The 19,144-nt window shown below is 39.5% G+C and overlaps 1 protein-coding gene across 3 annotated transcripts; it reads right to left on the bottom strand.

The window, feature by feature from the left end:
• Positions 1-1,571: 1,571 nt before the first annotated feature.
• On the bottom strand, positions 1,572-18,605 carry GOLGA7 (golgin A7). Of its 3 annotated transcripts, none has more exons than XM_004441188.3 (6): positions 18,544-18,605; positions 18,195-18,327; positions 12,823-12,975; positions 6,557-6,658; positions 5,464-5,526; positions 1,572-2,981 (listed from the first exon to the last, which is right to left on the bottom strand). In XM_004441188.3, exons 2-5 carry the CDS (start codon positions 18,303-18,305, stop codon positions 5,479-5,481), a joined length of 414 nt encoding a protein of 137 aa, XP_004441245.1. In that variant the 5' UTR covers positions 18,306-18,327; positions 18,544-18,605; the 3' UTR covers positions 1,572-2,981; positions 5,464-5,478. The 3 variants fall into 3 exon arrangements, with proteins under 3 accessions (XP_004441245.1, XP_014651404.1, XP_087274691.1); XM_014795918.2 differs by lacking the exon at positions 18,544-18,605 and adding an exon at positions 18,470-18,488; XM_087418565.1 differs by lacking the exon at positions 18,544-18,605 and having other exon boundaries at positions 18,195-18,383.
• Between the last annotated feature and the right edge of the window lie 539 nt (positions 18,606-19,144).

Here is a 19,144-nt window from a genome sequence, read left to right as displayed (position 1 = left end):
CTGGGAATTCCTGATCTAGAGGAGAAAGGTCACGCAAATCCTCAAGAGTAGTGACCTCTGGGCAAAAGCCCACCCTAACAGAGTTTGAGGCACACATAAGATCTCTTTCCAGTCCTAGAACAAGACTTTACAAGGGGAGTATACAAGTCCCCATCTTACCAAGTCAGAGAAACACCTCCCTAATGAAGATGTAGTAAAGGAACTCTGTTACATGACTGTCAACTTCTGTCTCATTCATTTATTCACTCTACAGACAGGTGAGTGAGAAGTCTATGTAGCTCTGTGTGTGATGATGCTCGGACTGAGAGACAGAGGCAAGGAGAAGCAGAAACAACCTCTGCTCTCATGGATGACTCTCTCCATTGTTGGGAAGCAGAGGCATGGCGACGGTAGGGGGAGATGAGTACATAAGTCAAATACGCACTAATACTCTGACTTCCTTTATGTGAAATAAAAACAAACAACAGAACAAGAAAAAAGCAGTTTATTCTTGAGAAACTATGACTTCAGCTTACGCTAGGAGCCAGGGTCAAGTGGAATATAGAAGGAACTTAATTAAGGTTTTCTGACCACTTTTTTGACTACTGGCTGCATATGAGTATGATCTGCTATTAATTTAATTGGGTAGGAAAGACAAACTGAGGGGCCGGCCTGGTGGCGTAGTGGTTGAGTTCGCGAGCTCCACTTCAGCGGCCCAGGGTTCCCAGGTTCAGATCCCAGGAACGGACTGACACATTGCTTGTCAAGCGATGCTGTGGCAGTGAACCATATAGAGGAAGATGGGCATGGATGTTAGCCCAGGGCCAGTCTTCCTCAGCAAAAAGAGGAGGATTGGCAATGGATGTTAGCTCAGGGCTGATCTTCCTTACCAAAAAAAAAAAAAGGAAAGAGAGAAACTGAAAATCTTACAAAGAAAAATTATTTCACAAAAGTCAGAATATAGACTATATTTTATAAGCTGTTATTCTCTACAAAAGCACTTCATTTTAAAAAACAGAGTCATCAGATGAGCCAAGATAGTAACAATAACGGATAAATTTTTCCCAATGAAACATTCCAATCTCTTATTTCTTTAATTGAATACATTTTTTTCTTTTTTCGAGGAAGATCAGCCCTAGGCTAACATCCATGCCAATCCTCCTCTTTCTGCTGAGGAAGACTGGCCCTGAGCTAACATCCGTGCCCATCTTCCTCCACTTTATATGGGACACCACCACAGCATGGCCTGACAAGCGGTGCGTTGGTGCGTGCCTGGGATCCGAACCCGGGCCGCCAGCAGCGGAGCGCGAGCACTTAACCGCCTACGCCAGGGGGCCGGCCCCAAATTGAATACATTTTTAACTATTAGGGACTATTTCTTGGTTTTTTACCTATTTATCTAACATCTGCTGTTATGACATAAAGCACGTAAAAAACTGAAAAGTGTGACAAACTACATAAATGTAAGATGTTTCTTTAAAAACACCAAGCTACACTGTAACAGTGATTCTAGTAGTATTGTCTATCTGCCAAATTAAATGCCATATCTTTTATCCCTTTACCAAATCACATCACATATGACACAGAGACAATTTGTTTAAGAAAAGTTTTACTAATGTATTAATATTTCAGCAAAGTTATTGCAATGGGTTTAAAAGGCAGACAGACACTATTATAGGCTATAAAGTAACAAAGGAGTTTTATACAATTAAAATATTACACAGACCTATGGTATTTACTGAATAACTAACAGACCCATAAAGGAAATTAAATCTGAGAGATTAAATCCAGTATTAGCACCTACAACATCTCTGAAAATAAAATTTTTACTGTTTCACTCTCTCCTAATACATTTCTTAACTTTCTCCCAAATACAATGCTCTCAAACCCCAAAGATGAATGAAGGGCATAAGAAGCCTCAGTACTAAGAACATACAGCCAAAAGAAGAACTAGAAATACTGATTCAGACTTGAGAGTTTTAGTTGGAAATCACTTAAATTACTGTACTTGAACCAATCATAAGATTTCTCTGCAGTGAATACTGTATATGAGGAAAGACTATGAATTATAAGGTTTGCCAGTAGGGATAGTTAAAAATTAGCAATACACAGTATTATTCCTATCAATTTTTTTTCTCATAAGTTATATTTATAACAAAACTATAATTAAAATATTTATTACACTTGCTTATTACACATTCAGGGACACAGCAGGGACATTTATGTGTTTGATGGTTTAGCATCCACTTTATTGTGCTTACTTATTTTTGTAAGGAACAAGCAACACATACCACTTCTTCCCAACACTCAAGGTAATGCAATAACAAAATTCTCCAAAGAAAAATAACTGGAAATTGCATTAAATACTGCTTTAATTAGGAATAGTTGCCATAATAAAACAAATAACATTATACATTATTTTTCCAATGAGCTTCAGTTTGAGAAACTGAACAACAGAAATAGATCTTTAAGATTTGAGTCATGGTAAAACTGGTAGTTCTTTGAAATCTGGGAGACGCGTTAGCAAAACCACAGACAGAGCCTACCCTTCACCAAAATCCTGGAGAAAAGCATTTTATCAATTTGGGTGAATAAGACTGAACACTGGCTAAGATATGACTTGTTGAAGTCTAGGGCTGTCTGGGAAGCTGGCCCAAAGAATGAAAAGAACCAGTGGTACTGCTGGCAGATAAGAAATAAACTTTGCGTTGGGCTGACCAACTGCATATTTTATTAATGACTTTGAATAAAAAAAGTGAAATGCTTCATTGTGTTTTCTCAGAAATCAAAAGATTACAGAGTCTTACACAATTTGGAGACACAAAGTGGATGCTGAGCGACTAGAGGTCACTCCAGGTGTGGAATTTTAGAAAGTTAGTCCTTGGAGTAAATGGCACCGTGGCTCTGGCAGCAGATACAAAGGAATGATGCTCTGGAGAGGAGGTAGGGGACACTCTGCGATCGGCCAGTGGATAGATGAGGGTCCCAGCTTGAGGTGGGATCTATAATTAGAAAAGTAAATGTTTTAGAAAAGGATGCTAAAAATAACCACTAAAACACCTCTCTTAAATCAACTGATATGTGCTCCTAATATGCGCCCTACATTCTATTAACCCAGAGTTCTATCTGATAAAATACCTGGATCTGTTCTACCTGCCTAAGTGAGCACAAGCTCAATAATGTAGACATCCAAGCCCTGTATATTCTGATCTCTGACCAATCACATCATGAGAAGTAGCACAGCATAGACCTAAGTGGCGAATCTGGGGCCAGGCTGCCTGGATTTCTACCTACTGGTTTTTAGCATTGGACCAGTAACTTAAGTCCTCTGTGCCTGAGTTTCCTCATCTGAAAAATTGGGATAACAGTATCGACGTCATAGGGTTGTTGTGATGATTCAAATCAAGGTATTTAGAACAAGCAGGCACATAATAAGTGCCAATAAATGTTAGATATTTTTTATTATCATTAACTTACTGTGATTGAATAATGATATATTCCATTTTTTAAATGAAGAAGACAAATCTTAATCCAAAGAAAAAACCCCATCAGTCTAATAATAAAGATATTAAAAAAATTAAACTTAAGAAGAGCAAAATATTGTTTAAAGCTATTTTTTTTTTTAAATAAAGGCCATCTCCATGATTTGTGTACTCTTTCGTTAAGTCATTAATTTAATTCCCATATAATGCTTCAACCCGCAGACACCCTGTAGACTTACAAAAAATGGTAGAATTGAATTAATTATTCTTATAGGTTTTCCCCCTCCTCCAAGACCTCAGCCCACACTGGATCCTGGGCCTAACGAACACATAGCTCTGAAAACTAAATTGTGTTGAACAAAAATATTTGCATTCATGAAATTATCCAGAAGTTCCTAATGTAAATCTTTCCCATTTCAAAATTTCACGGTTGTTTGAATATTGATAGAATAGTCTCTGGTGGGTAATTGCTCAAAACCCCACACCACCTCAGAAAAACATTATATTTAGCAATAATGACTGCAAAATGAGTCATGACAAACGGGTTGTGCCAAGTCAATGCAGCTGCGATTGATAAAACAAACTTATTCCAACGGCATGTAACAAAAACCACACATAAGGTTCCTAATTGCTTGTTTGAGAAATATCAGTTCGGAAACTGTACACAAGAAAGTGTACGGACAAGCAACAGTAAGTGTTCCAAAATAAAGCCTTTTTACAGAAATAAAACATGTGGCAGAAGATGTCATTACTTAGGTCTTTGGCTTTCAAGAATTCAGGTGACACATTCACTAGTGCTAAAAGAAGGCAGCTTTGGAATGCTGGTTTGTAGGATTCAATAAATTGTACAGGAACAGACAAAATGTATTTTAAAAAAAGTATTGAAAAAGAAAAGAAGGGGACATAAACACTTAGAACAATCTGATGAACTCTTTCCTTTCTCCATGCTCCTGCTGTTCCAAGTACTTAGAGGAAGTGTGGTGTAAAAAACAAGGGTTTTATGGTCAATCAGACTTGGGTTCATATGCCAATACTTATTAGCTGTGTGACTCTGAGAAAATCATTTAATCTATTTGTTCCTTGGTTTGCTCATCTGTAAAATGGGGGAAATCTTTCTGCAATTTGCAGAATTCTTGTGAGAATTAGAAATACCATTTGTATAATACCTGGCACATAGCAGGTGCCCTCAAAACAGTAGCTATTACTATTACTGGTGCCCTGGGAAGGAATGTGTCTGCTTTGGTGGATTCTGTCTCTGTGCTACCTGTTAATTAGTGATAGATACCTGCAAACAAAGTCAATTAGGAAAGTACAGGAGTGGAACACTATCTGTAGAAAGAGAAAATGACTGAAATTGGCAGAAACAGTCAAGTACGATTTTCTGTCACTCAGAAGGCTATGCTCATGTATTATGGCTTTTATATGCTTCTGCCTATAGATTCTTATTAGTATTAACTAATTTGTTTCTTATATATTCAAGGCCATTACATGGATATATAAGAACATAAACATTCTAAACAAAAGAATTAAATTTACAGTTCTACCCACTAGAGATAAGGTTTCTTCTACAAGGCCATGAAGCCACTTAAATAAACGAAATATTCAGAATATCCCACACTCCACTCTGAAATGTTTCTTTGGTTATTAAGGCCATTCATCATAAAGGCAGGGAAATCTCTGAACTGATTCTTACATGCAAAACCTAACTATTTAAATGCCTAGGATAGTTCTGAAATATTAAAATAAAATAAGACCATCTCCCTCCCCCAAATACCGAAAAACAAAGTAACAACAAAACCAATCTGAAAACAATATGGGGGGAAAAAATCAGGATTAAATTCTATATCACCAAATAGAATTGGGGTTAAATACACATTTTAAATACCAAGCCAATGAAGAGAATAGGCCACTATTTATGATTTATTTACCATGCCGGGGAGAAAATTCATGCATCCTATAAATTTACAAAAACTGCATAGAAATCATATAGTTTCATATTTACCTTCAATTCTATGGTTTATCTTCCACTGCTCATGCCTCTGTCTTCATAAATGGTAATTTCAATCTAAACAGCATGGCTGTTAAGAAAACACACTATAGAACACATATGCAACGGGCCTATGGCAAGCTGATGTGTATGATCTGCACAGAGTTTTCTTTCAATTTGCTTTGCTTATTTTTAAATTATTAAGACTTTCTCCTATGCTTTCTCCACCTTGCTGAAAATTTAAATTTGTAGTAGTCCACATGCAGTTCCTCCCCAAACACTGATTATTTATTTATTTTTTAAAAACATTCGGAAAAGAACGTTTTATTGTAGAACTAGGGGGTTCTTAATTGAGAATCCATGGAGGTAATGAATTCAGGGGTTCAAAATGCCCGGAAATTACACACAAACTTTTCCTTGGGAGAGGGTTCATGACCTCTAAAAGTTTAAGAACCATTGCTGTAGAGTATAATAAAACTGCTGAAATTATTATCAGCTGGAAGGCCTGGGACTATCTGACCTAGGTTTTAAAAAAAATATATTTTACCCATTACTCCAGTTATCAAGCTAAATTAGTTTTTTGCAATTTTATTTACCAAATTCACTTAGTGATTTTCAAAGCTTACTGCCTCTAAAAATATGCACAGTATGTCAAAGGTAACAAAATTATACATCTGGCAGCTGTAACTGATTTCAACTCGTCAGATGAAGCCATGGACCTGCAATTCATTTGGATGACAAGTCTCACCACACATTGTGAGTTTATGCATTTCAAAGGGGCTTTAGGTTCAGGGTTTCTGCAGCCGAAATGCATTACTCATACTACCCCCATTATTACTACAAGATGCCCTCAGAACCACCAAGCAAGATGGTAACCAGAATACTGAACAATCCACAGAGACCTGCACAATGCAAAGGAAGGAGAGACCTGTTTTAAGAAAAAATGTTGGAGATAGGAGGCTTATGGCAGGCATGCAATTCACACAGACAATTCCTAGGGCAAATACAAGAGAAGAGAGTTAAATTCTTTCTAGCCAATGCCAAAGAGTGACATCAAAATTTTCTACTTATAGATATTTAGACCTTATGATTTGGACTAAAAAGATACAACTCGAAGTCCTCTTTCAATAGGATCTGTCAGGAGGAGGCCTTGGGGAGCATATATCTTCTCATTCTGCTCTTGAATATATTTGGAGACTTTCTTCAGAACCTGACAGAAGGAAACACCACAGCTTTTTACAAATTTCATCAGATTTCCCCTAAAGTTATCAGCTGGATCTTAAAACATTCATGCACTGGAATTAGTGTTCAAAGCAAGTCATACGGAGGGATACAGCTCTGATTATCTGGCTCACACCAGTTGCACACCACATATAGCACAGCATCATGGACTCTGCAAGTCCGAAGTTATCTTCAATGCAGCGTAAGTACAAGTGCATACAAAAGCATGAGGACCAACCCTCCACCTCCTTACCTCCTAGTCACCTCAATCCTGGATACAGAGAAATAGATGATTATATACACAATGGTTATGCTTTTCTCTTTCCCTACTCATAAAGTGTTGTTAATGTCACATCTTCTAATATCAAGGATAGTTCTGGGCCTTTACCTTTAACACTTAAGAACTGCTTCTTCTCTCCTTTGTACGTTTTCGCAATTTTAAGTAAGGATACAAAGTTGGCCAATAACAAAAGGTAGGCCAGTTAGTTTAAAACTGAAAAGTCTGTTTCCTTTGTAAAGCATGTGGGCGTCAGCTGCTATGGAGTTTCTGATGACTCCAAGTGTCTTATATCACTTCCCCAACCGCATGGAGCAATACTCTAGTCTGCTCTTGTGTCCTGGACGGGAACCTCACTTTATAAGTTTAGTATTAAAGTTGTAAAAGTCAAAGCAAATGTAGACAAAAACCAGATAGGATACAAAGGAACTTCTGGAAATGGCCAAATCTCCAGCTTTAATAAGGGCAATTCTGAGACAGATAAGCTAGAAGAAAATAAATCTTAATAGCTATATATCCAAAATCAAAGAGTTACATGTTTTATTTCAGATTCAAAGTCATCCTAACCCTTTTCTGGCTCTAATGTTCAAAGAGGCTTTGATCCATTCTTTAATTACTATATATTTTCTTTAATTCACACTACCAGCATATGATAGAGTCGCAGATAAATGTGATCACAACATAATGGGAAAAAAGAACAATATGAAAAAAAGTTGGAAATTAGGAACAGATTTAAGTGTGGGTGTATCAGGCCAAACTAACAAATTAGAATGTTATAATTTAGGTGCTTTGGTATAAACTGATTTAGAATTGAAAACTCGATGTGGTTTCTCTAACACATTTTCTTATTGAAGGAAAATAATTTAAATAGTTTATTCAGGTTACATCTTTGGGAATAATACAATCTCATGTTTTATGCTTTTTTTTTTTTTTAAAAAGCATAATATTATTAAAAGAGCAATCTGCAGGGTTCTTTATGTAGTACATTAAGAATACTATTTCTAAAGAAAAGATTCTTTTCACCTAATTACCTGAAGTAATACAAGTATCAGTCTCCTATTTTCAAGCTCTCAAAGAATTTGAGTTGTGCTTGGTTTTTATGTGCAAAAAAAAAAAAAAATCTTAGGCACTGTCTTCCTGTCAGAGTTTGTCAATCATGCTAAAATACGAATAGAAGAAAACAGCTCATAAAGGGGCCCCACTCAGGACTCTCAATCTTCTCTATTTCCTTCTCTGCTCCCTTGCCAGAACTGGAAACTGTAGAGTCAGTCTCCCCTCACCCCAGTTCATCTATACTAGGGGGACACTCAGAAAAATGCCTGCATGGCTGGTTTCAAAGAAAGGTTTCCTTCAGAACAGCCTTCCTCCCTCTCTCCTTGGGTATAGGTTACTAGCAAAGAAATAGCATTCCTTTATCTGATTCAAGCATAACTTTGTTGCGCAAGGTTTTTATTTAAACTTGAATAGCATTCATGTGCACTTGGGTACCAGTTCAGAAGAAAACAATGACTTTTCTTTTTGTATAAGCTCCAAATCCTCTTATACTACTTTGGTGAAGGCAGCACTGTCCTAAACACGATGCTTTTAAACTCTGTCTCTTCAGCAAGAGGAAAGCACTAACATGAGGAAACTCCTTCTGCATCCCAGACAGGACAGAGAATCAGTCTCAACCCCAAAACACCTTGTGTTGACATTTTACTCATACTTTATTTTTGGTAAATCAATGTCAAAACAAACTATAATACTGAGCAAAATTATCTCCGTTACTCTCAAATCCTAAATAAAACCTCAATATGTATAATATTTACAAAGCAAACACAATCAAACCTCAGGAAAGATTATTATCCTTCTTGAGAATATTAAACTGGAGAAAGTCTACTAGACCCTCATGAAAAAATATCCTAAGTGAGGCTAGGTGAGAACAGCAGGATCTTATTTTCAGAAAATATCTAAGTTCCTTCTAAGTGTGTCCCTTTTACAGATTACAGCACATAGCAGAAGAGATGTTTTCTAGTTGATGAACAAGGCAGACAGCTACTGAGAGGAGAACCTTTTACAAGCCCATTTGTTCCCTAACTATAATGGGCAGCAACAATAGAGAAATAACACTGAAGTCTTTGTCTTCATTTTAAATCAATAATTAGCACATTATAGGGAAAAAGTTGCATGATTGTTTGAGTGAGTTTTAAAAGGCCTATTTATAATTTCAAAAAATTTAACCCACAAGACGAAGTGCAAGCACTACCATATTTAGCCTATTGTCTGTAGACTAGAAATTTTAGTGTTTAAAACAATAAAGACTAAATGACTCAATCCTGGGCTGGCCCCGTGGCTTGGTGGTTAAGTGCACGCGCTCCGATGCTGGTGGCCCGGGTTCGGATCCCGGGCGCGCACCGAGGCAACACTTCTCCGTCCATCCTGAGGCCGAGTCCCACATACAGCAACTAGAAGGATGTGCAGCTATGACATACAACTATCTACTGGGGCTTTGGGGGGAAAAAATAAATAAATAAAATCTTTAAATGACTCAATCCTGTCTTTTCATAAAGCAGAAAATAATAGCACAAAATTCCTAAGGGACAAACTGGAGAGAGGGAAAGGGCAGTTGTTCTTACACTTTACCATTTTATCAAAAATACAAATACACATTTAAAGTTTTCTTTTAAAAGTACAGGCACATCATATGACCATTTATCACCATTCCAGTTCTTCACTTCCTATGAGCTAGTTATTCATGTCCAGTTTCTAAAACAAAATCACCTATTTAAAAAATGTGGCCATGCCTCAAATTTTGGTTTCTTGACTAATTTGATTTGGTTTTTACTTGCCTTATAATACTTATTCTATAAAAAGAAAGAGACTTTGATTAGACTTATAAAGTAGTACCTTATATATTGCCTATGAACTCAAGTTAAAACATATTGGGATCAATTTCCATTGTATTTCTGATATTGAGAGCTGCCTTCCAAGATTAATAATCAAAAGGATTTAATTAAGAGCTGTTAAATAAACTAGCAGCTGCTAAAGAATGATTACTTATACTTGAAATGAAACATTGTATATGTGAATTCACAAATGTCCAATTAAAACATATACATGCTAACTTAATTTTTAAATCTACTTAAGAAGACACTCTTTATTAAGCATCTACCATATGTGAAGCAATTTATTAACTCTAAGACCTATTTTACAGTTGAGAGAACTCAGAGAGATTAACTTGTCCATGATCCCGTAATTAGTAAATGACTTGGCTGGCATCCAATTACCAATTTCTTTTTACAACTGACGTCAGAAGAGGTATCTGTATCTATTTCAGCAAATGCACGTTGATAAATAAAAGTTAATTAAAATCTTATCGACAAATTTAAGAGCACAGTAAAATGAAAACTCAAGCTTCTAACACTCCACTAAGCATGAATGAAATACTCTGGAGGATGTATTTCTACCTTAAATTGGCAATATCATATATTCTTTAAATGACAATTCCTGGATGACCAAGTTTTTATCCACATGAATTCAGCCTTAACCTGCCCTCCTACATTCAGCTCCTCGAGTCTTGGTTCTACTATCAACAAATCCCTTGAACGTGTTCACCTCCTGCCATCTCCACTGCTCCATTCCTTGTCCAAGCTCTCATCATCTCTTGCTTGGACTTCTGTGGAGCATCCTAATGAGTTTCCCTACTTCTACTTTTATACCTTTTTTTCAACAGAGCAAAGAGATCTCTTTAAAAAGGAAAATCTGATCATATCACTCTCCCGCTCAAAACCTTTGAGTAGCTTCCCCCTGCACTGAAAATAAAATCTAAACTTCTCTCCATGGACTACATACTCGTACAGGGTACAGCTGCTCCTTACCTCTCCAATCTCATCTCTAGCCTTTCTCTCCTCCCACACTGGCCCTCTTTCAGTTCCCAGGACCCAGCAAGCCCTTTGGGCCTTAGCATACATTGATCTCGCTGCCCAAATGGCCTCAGGCTTTTCATCCTTCCCTGAGCAGCTTAAACATCACCACTTTAGAGGCCTTTTCGGACCACATCATCTAAATTAGGTTTTTCCTGTTATATTCTATCATAGGAAAGTTTGTTTTCCTCAAGGCACTTATCACAATCTACAATTTTGTTGGTTTTATTTGTTTCCTTATTATCAGTTGTTACCACTAAATTACAAACTCCACAAGGTCAGCTACCATGTCTGCCCTACTCAGTTATATTCCCTGCATACTGCTTAGCACATAGTAGGCTTCCAATAAGCATTTATCAAATGAATGAATGAAACCCTGTTCCTTTACTCACCAAATGTATTATTGAAGAGAGGCTGCTAAGACAAAACATAGCCTGAAAGTGGATACTGATCCTTTATATAACTTCTGATTTTGCATGTTAAACAGGAATGAAACCTGCTTTTGTGTGTGCTATGGAGAAGAATATAAACTACTAATTTAGGTATCTAAATATACTCTTTTACACAATATAGAATAACACTAAGGGAATTCATGGCAGGATGCTAATGAAGAATATAGCAACATTTTCAGCCAATAACTCAAAATATTTTAGCTGCAACTGTATCTGCTCTCCACTACACAGAGTGCAAGACAATCACAGGGACATTTCTACCAGGCAGCGTATTAAACAGATATTCTTACAGCATTTCGTTTTCTAAGCACGGCCAGAATATAACGATACGTTAGGGGTTTTCTGTGATTAACTTAAAGTCATTCATTTAACACACACTCAAGGAGTGACTAACATACCCAAGGCATGGTGTTAGGCATGAAGAGGTAACGGTACAACATGGTTAAGGCACTGTCCTTGACCTCAAGAAAAATACATACTTGAAGGGCAAATAAGACAAGAATGTTAACTGCTACACTCCAAAGTAGAGAGTGATAAGTGCCAGAAAACAGAGGCAAATAAAATGCTAGAGAGATACAGAGGAGAGACAAAATTCAACTGGAAGACTAAGGACAAGTTAGACAAAAGTGGGACATAAGGCACTGGTGAGAGCTGACCCCGGGAAGAACGGCACTGCAGGTGGAGAAGCGCTGAGGGTAGGTTTAGAGACCAGCGAGTAATCAAGTGTGCCTGAAAGGTGAAGTGAGGAAGGGGTGGGAGGCAGAGCTGGACAGGTAAGCTGGAGGTCAGCTTGAGGAGAGGCTTGAGCTTTACTCGGTGGCAGTGAATGGAAAGCCAGGGAAGGCCTGTGACTTAGCAGGAGTGGTAGGGGAAGTAAGGCTGTGTTTTCTGAAGACAGCAGCAGACAGTTTGGAAAAGTATAAGAACAGAAGAAATGAGACTCGTCGGGAGACTATTTCAATAGTTTAGGACAAAGGTAATAAGGGCACAAATTAGGATAGTGGCAGAGGAAATCATGAAAGGTTAATGAATGGGAAAATGGAAAATATTTCAGTATTTGACAATTGATAAATTTTTCCCTCTTCTTCATCCCCCACATCTCAAGATGGTACTGAAAAAGGGGGTGCTATAAAACAAAATGGGGAGATATGCAGTTTGACTTTTGGACACCTAAGCTGAGAAGCCAGCAACTCTGGGTCTAGCAGGCAGTTGGAAAGAGAAGATAAGAACTCAGGTGGGAAGATAAGATTGAAGAGAGAAGTTTGGGGAAATAAAGTAAAAGGATTCTCAGAAAGCTGGGTAGAATAGATTTCCTACATTCTTCTTAAGTATAAGTAAATTTGAAACTGATATGTCAACTCCAATTGGAACAGACACAGGAACAACAATAAAACTTGAATTATTATTATTATAAATGCTCATTTAAATTTTATGGCAATTGCCATCACGTAAACATAAACATGTAATAAACTCACCTTCTTTCTGATTTTAAGAGATTTTGTGAAAACAAAGGTGGCCTTACCTTCTCATAATGAGTTTCCATGCATAAGAAGATGGTGTACGCTGTTAAACAAGCCAAACAGCCTTCAAGATAGGATTGGCCCCCAAGCTTCTCTGCTTCTGCATAAAGGTTATTTAGAGTTCGAACCGTCTCTTCAAACTGCTGCCTATCAATCTGTATGGAAAAAAGAATTTAAAAATAAGTTTTGGAAAAAAAGATCAGCAACTCACTAATGCTTGCTATCACTAATTTATTTTGCTGTTTTGTCAACATTCTTATCTAATAGTCAACAAACAATTTTTAGGTGATTAAATCTGGACCTAAGTTATTGAAACTCCTTAGTGTTTAATTTTATCCCTCTTATGGATACTGGATATCTTCATGGCTCAATATGGTGCTTCTTTGTTCTTTATACTGAATTTCAAGTAACAATTAAATTATACAATCCTTCCATCTTTCCATTCACTTACATTCACATTTACTGAGCACCTACCATCAGATATTATGACAGGCCTTAGAGAAAGATGAACAGACCTCAAGGAGTTTACAGTCATGCAAGCAGAACAGATATGTAAACATAAAAATACAATAAATTGACAGAGTACTGCAACAGAGGCATATATAAAGTACAGTGGGGACACAGGAGGCAGACATTTCCTTTATCTGGAAAGAGTAGGTAATGTTAAATTGAGTCCCTAAACACTGGAATTTACTAGGCGAAAAAAGGGAAGTAAGGACATTTTAAGCAGAAGGATCAAAAGGTACAAGTTCTGTATTGTTTACTCAATCTCCCATCTCTTTTAAAGCAACTATTTGGTTAGGAAAAGCTCACAACGAACAAGGCAAAATCTCAAACTACCACACAACTCTTCACACCAAGTCATTCCTACGACCTCTTTTGATTCAGTGACACCATTATCTTACATTTACACTAATACTGTCATCCACTCTAATCATCTGCTTTTACTTTTTTCTTCCAATATCACTTTACTTTCTTCTAACAGTACTTTGTAGATTTCAAATCTCAATACTTTACCCTAGGACTTTCAAGGCCCATTAGTAGAGAATTTCATCCAATACTGGAATTCTTTTTTTTTTTTTTTTCTGAGAGGAAGATCAGCCCTGAGCTAACATCCATGCCAATCCTCCTCTTTTTGCTGAGGAAGACCCGCCCTGAGCTAACATCTATTGTCATTCCTCCTCCTTTTTTTCCCTTTTTCTCCCCAAAGACCCAGTAGATAGTCATATCATAGTTGCACATCCTTCTAGTTCCTGTATGTGGGATGCTGCCTCAGCATAGCCGGACAAGCGGGGCGTAGGTGTACGCCCGGGATCCGAACCTGGGCCGCCAGTAGCGGAGGGCGCGCACCTAATCACTAAGCCATGGGGCCGGCCCCCCAATACTGTCATTCTTGGTAACAAAGCGCAATTTATCTGTCCTTACTCCAAGCTTTCTCTCACATAATATCTCCCTTATTCCTAAACCTAGTAACTACTTACATATGAATGCTCTCTTCTATTTAGTCTTTATTAGAAATAGACTCAGAAACAAAATCAAAGAACCTCAACATACAGTTTGAGACAAAATATTCCCAAGAACATAATTTCTTACAGTATAAAACAATTTATGATCATCACCCTTAAGCTATTAAAATCCTTTAGGTTAGGGGCCGGCCCGTGGTGCAAGTGGTTAAGTGCGTGTGCTCTGCTGTGGCAGCCCAGGGTTCGCCAGTTCGGATCCCAGGCGTGCACTGATGCACCGCTTGGCAAGCCATGCTGTGGCGTCATCCCATATAAAGTGGAGGAAGATGAGGCAAGGATGTTAGCCCAGGGCCAGTCTTCCTCAGCAAAAAAAGAAGAGGACTGGCAGATGTTAGTACAGGGCTGATCTTCCTCACACACACACAAAAAAAATCCTTTAGGTTAGAGGCAGTTGTAATCATTGTTTTGTCCTTCGTGTAGAAAACTGTGAGGACTCAATGAGCCAATGTTATGAGAACATTTAATGTAAGTGGTGGTGGCTCTATCTGTTTTTAAAAAGGGGCTACCTTCAATTTCCCGGAATATGAGAGTTTCTGACAAGAGTCGGGTGGGTGGAGATGGTGCTGAGAGCTGGGCTGCGTTCCTTCGCTGAGCCACCACTTGAAGATGTGGTGTCAAGAACAGTCACCTGGGGAACCTATCTCAGAGTTCTCATTCCCCGAAAACAGACTTAGGAGAATAGCTCAGTGAACAAATATCAATGGTAAATTGTTATCGTCACCTAGCTATGCCTAAGTTAATGCCTTCAGTTTGTCCATCAGTAAATCTACAAAAGTCTAAATTATTTCAAACACACACATTTCATTTACCAACAATGTAATAATTTGACAAAGGTCTTTGAATTATTTACATTTCTTTGACACAATATGATTCAAAACCATAGAATCAAACTCAGAAACATTTTATTTCTTTCAGATCAGAATTACTGATCATACCAGAAACTCTAATTCTTAAAAGTTATCCTAAGATTGCAATGCTTTACAGGACGGAGACAAATCACAGCTCATGAAAAAAAACCAAAAAACCCCCCAAAACCAAGGTGAAGGATTTTTTAAAATAGGTTAATAAAAAGGAAAAAAGGAATAAAAGGTAAAATAAAATCAAGAATCTCTTTGAAAGGTTATTAAAAAGGGTAAAAAGCATGGTAGGCAGCAGTAAAGGCAGAGGATACACTTAACACGCAGGGCCCAACAGAACCAGAATGGGTGTCTCTCTCACTCCCTTCAGGCGCCACACAGAACAGCTGTTGGTGTTTTCCCCAGGGACTTGTACATACAGGAGCTGTAGGAAAATCTGGAGATACGTGAAGTTGGAGCCAAATACCAGTTTGGACCAATAAACATGTGAAGTCAGAATGGAAATAGGAATCAAGCTTGTTTTCCCAGAATTTTTGTTTCTTGTTGAACTATGTGGTAGAAAGTGTGAGGCTGAAGCTTAAAGTGATCACAAGTCAAAGGAAATTTCTACTGACCAGATGTAGAGATATATTTTTAAAGGTATGTAGGGGAACAAATGCTTCAATTGTAGTTCACTCTTTTCTATTCTACTCAGACCAAGGGTGCCTAAGATGTCTGTATTTTGGCTGATGTGAGAATAAAGCTTCTTTTAAAGAACTGCCCTAGCAACAAAGCTCTTAGGCATCAAAGTATTGCATTCTAACAGGCACTGGAGAAAGCAAACTTGTTAACAGACAGAACTTGTCCTCACTCCCAAATTAAAGGGTGCAAATGTGTGTGTGTTTAATGCTTTAAGTAATACAAAATATCTGTATATTAGTTTCTTCCTCTATTAAGTTGCCAAGTGCGATGTTCTCTCAAAAGGAAAATCAGCCCCAGTGGCAGAGCAATCAGTACAATTTCTAGAGTAACTAGCAGAGAAACAAAGAAAGAAACCTTTCAATTTTCCATCAAACAAAAGCAAGGAAAATTTAAACCTGTAATTTAAATTTAATCTCAACACAGAAAAAAACAAAGCTTTCCCAAGCAGTTTAATGTACAAACTAGTACAAACTACAAACCCAAACATTTACAAAGAAAAAAAATTTCAAAGGCACAACTGAATAGCACCATATAACATTCCATGTAGTACCCAGAATCACAAGCAGTTCTGGGCTCTATTAAGTCAAAGAAGTAAAAGTACTCCAGAACTTAGAAACATCAATTTTCTGTAAGAACCAGCGAGTACTGTGACTAGACTGTATTTCTGTATTCCAACTATAAAATAAAGGCTCTACCACACACAGAGTGGAAGGTTAGTGTCTGATTCTGCATACATATATTTGGCTCGCGTATGAGTCACAAATTTAACTTTAAAATCTTTAAACAAAGGAATCTTGTTACATCCAAATAAGTGTGGTGAAAAAGAATAGTTTACATTCTGATTTGAAAGTACACAAATAGTCTAAGTCAGAGTTTCTATAAAATGCTTAAAAATAAAACATTTGATACATTTCATATAAGTTCTAACATGTAAAACAGGCTAACTGTGATGTTAAATTATTTTAAAAACAACATTCAGTAGCTTTAGCCAATAGGCAACTTGCTCAATTTCTATCTCTTCAAACCACTGTGGAAATGCCCACCTAGTGTCAGGCTGAGTTAACCGGCAACATCATGAAACAAACTGCAGCATTCATATGGCATTTCACAAACCAGCTAATCTACAAACCATCTTGATAAGACATGTTTGATCTTTAATTTGCATTTAAAGAAACATACTTGGGCCAATAACCCGCGCACAGTTATAAATCAAGCTGAAGGATACTATAATTGATCCTTGATTTTCCAACCTTGGCAATCAGATAGAACAACCTACCTTGATAAAAGCTAATTTTCAATACTGCTACACATTTCTCCAGTACAGACTCATCTACACCCACTTATTCCATGACCAGCATTTCTTAGCCCCACACACAGTAACATGCCTAATCACCTCTCAGTCCCTCACCCTCCTTGTCAAAAGGAAAGAGCCACAAAACCTGCTCGCATCTAACCAGAAACGGACTTCTGACCAGGAAACAGAATGTAAGGTAACATGGCTCAACACTGAGTCTCTCTTTGGGTGGGTGAACACACACGGACACAAGAAAACACACACACTCACATACGCTCACTTCACTGTACCTTTAATATAGGATACTTTTTTTTGCTAAGTCTGAAGAAAGGGTAAACACATCCCATTCTTCCATTTCTGTATGCAAAGTGGCCCAAGGGACCTATATCCTGATGACCATTTTGACATACAAGCCAACACAACACAGGCGATTCCCAGTGATCATAACTGGGAGCGACAAGTTTAAGGCCTTGTTCTGTGATATTTCCCTGTCCAATCCCATCTAATGCTTTACGGTTTTCAGGTTCCAAGAAGACCTGTCTGCACTGCCTGGCACAGCACTCAATAAACCCTTTCTACGGAGCAGCGCGACCAGCACAGTGGCCACAAACGCCAGTCACGAAAACGATGATGAATTCTCTTGCGCGACGAGTTAGGTGGATAGCTTACAACATGCTAAGTTAGGTGGCCAGGAGCCTCAGGAATTAGTTCCCCATATTGTCGTCAATAACCCGGGGGTGGGGGTGGGGGACAGCAGGGTACGGATTCCCGGCACTGGGCATGATAGAGTTCTATGAGGTCATCACACCCGGGGGCTTGGCCTTATTCTTCCTTCCTCCAAACACCAGGTCTTGCTCAGTGGCCCTCTTCGTACACCTATGGCCAAGGTCCTCTCTTTGCCTGCCCCTGCCAGAGCCGCGAGACACTCAGCGGGCCAGGTGTCAGCCCATACCCCCTCCCGTCCCTGGGGAGCCTCGCTCCCTCGCCCCAGAGCAGGTGCGGGGAGCCAGGCTGCGTACCCGGTTCTCCAGCTCCGCGGGAAACTTGGTCTGGAACTGGCAGCGTGTACCACTGCTGTAGTCTCGCTGAATAAATACCTTCCCAGACACCGGCGCCTGCTGCGGCCTCATGGCGAGGACAGGACGGGCCGTGCTGTGGGGTCGGGGGACACGAACCACGGGTCAGAGCCCGGGCCTGGACCCAGGAATCCAGCCCGCCAGCCCCTCACACCCACCCACCGCCCAAGGCAGCTCAGGTCCTCCCCCGCCTCACTCCCCTTCACCCATGCTGTCACCCCGGGCCTTTAGCTCCAGCCCCGGCCCAGGGCCCGCGCCCCCCACAGCCAGGTTCGGCCCAAGAAACACAAACCCGCCTCCTCTGCCCTCCAGCAGCTGTCGCACCGCCTCCGCCGTCACTTACGTCCCTGCCGCAAAAGGCCTCTTTCCCCGCCCCTCAGCTCGGCCTCCTACCCTAAGTCTAGGACCCACCCTCTCCTCCGGCCGTAAAGCGACTCTACTGAGGCTGCGCGCTGCGGTGCGCCGTGGGCGGGGCCCGGGCCGCCTCCGCTCCCGCCCCGCGCGGAGGAGTCCATCCGGAAGAAAAAGACCGGGCGGGGCTGGGGGGCGGGGCTGGGGGGCGGGGCTGGGGGCGGGGCGGGGCGGCGCGGGGGAGGCCTGTGGAGACGCGAGCCCGCCGGAGGTTGGGCGGTTTGACACTCGGGATTTCCGCGTCGTGTCATTTCCGTGTTGGTCGTGGCGAGGTAGTTTCGGATCTCTGATTGTAAGGGGTTATTTTCACTCTTGATTGCATGTCGCAGCTTACACGTGGGACACCATCCAACTCAATTTATACAAAAACTGCTCACTCAAATTTAGAAATAGAAAGCAGGCTACTGGGGATCCGTTTGGCAACAGCGAGGGAGGAAGGGAGAACGAAGAACCTGCCTGGGCTCATTGTCAAGCATCCCTCC

The sequence above is a fragment of the Ceratotherium simum genome, chromosome 28, assembly GCF_057802395.1.
Source record: "Ceratotherium simum simum isolate JZ-2026a chromosome 28, ASM5780239v1, whole genome shotgun sequence".
In the NCBI taxonomy this organism is placed as follows: Eukaryota; Metazoa; Chordata; class Mammalia; order Perissodactyla; family Rhinocerotidae; genus Ceratotherium; species Ceratotherium simum.
The sequence above is the reverse complement of the archived record's forward strand: the minus strand, read 5'-3'. Positions and strand labels throughout refer to the sequence as shown.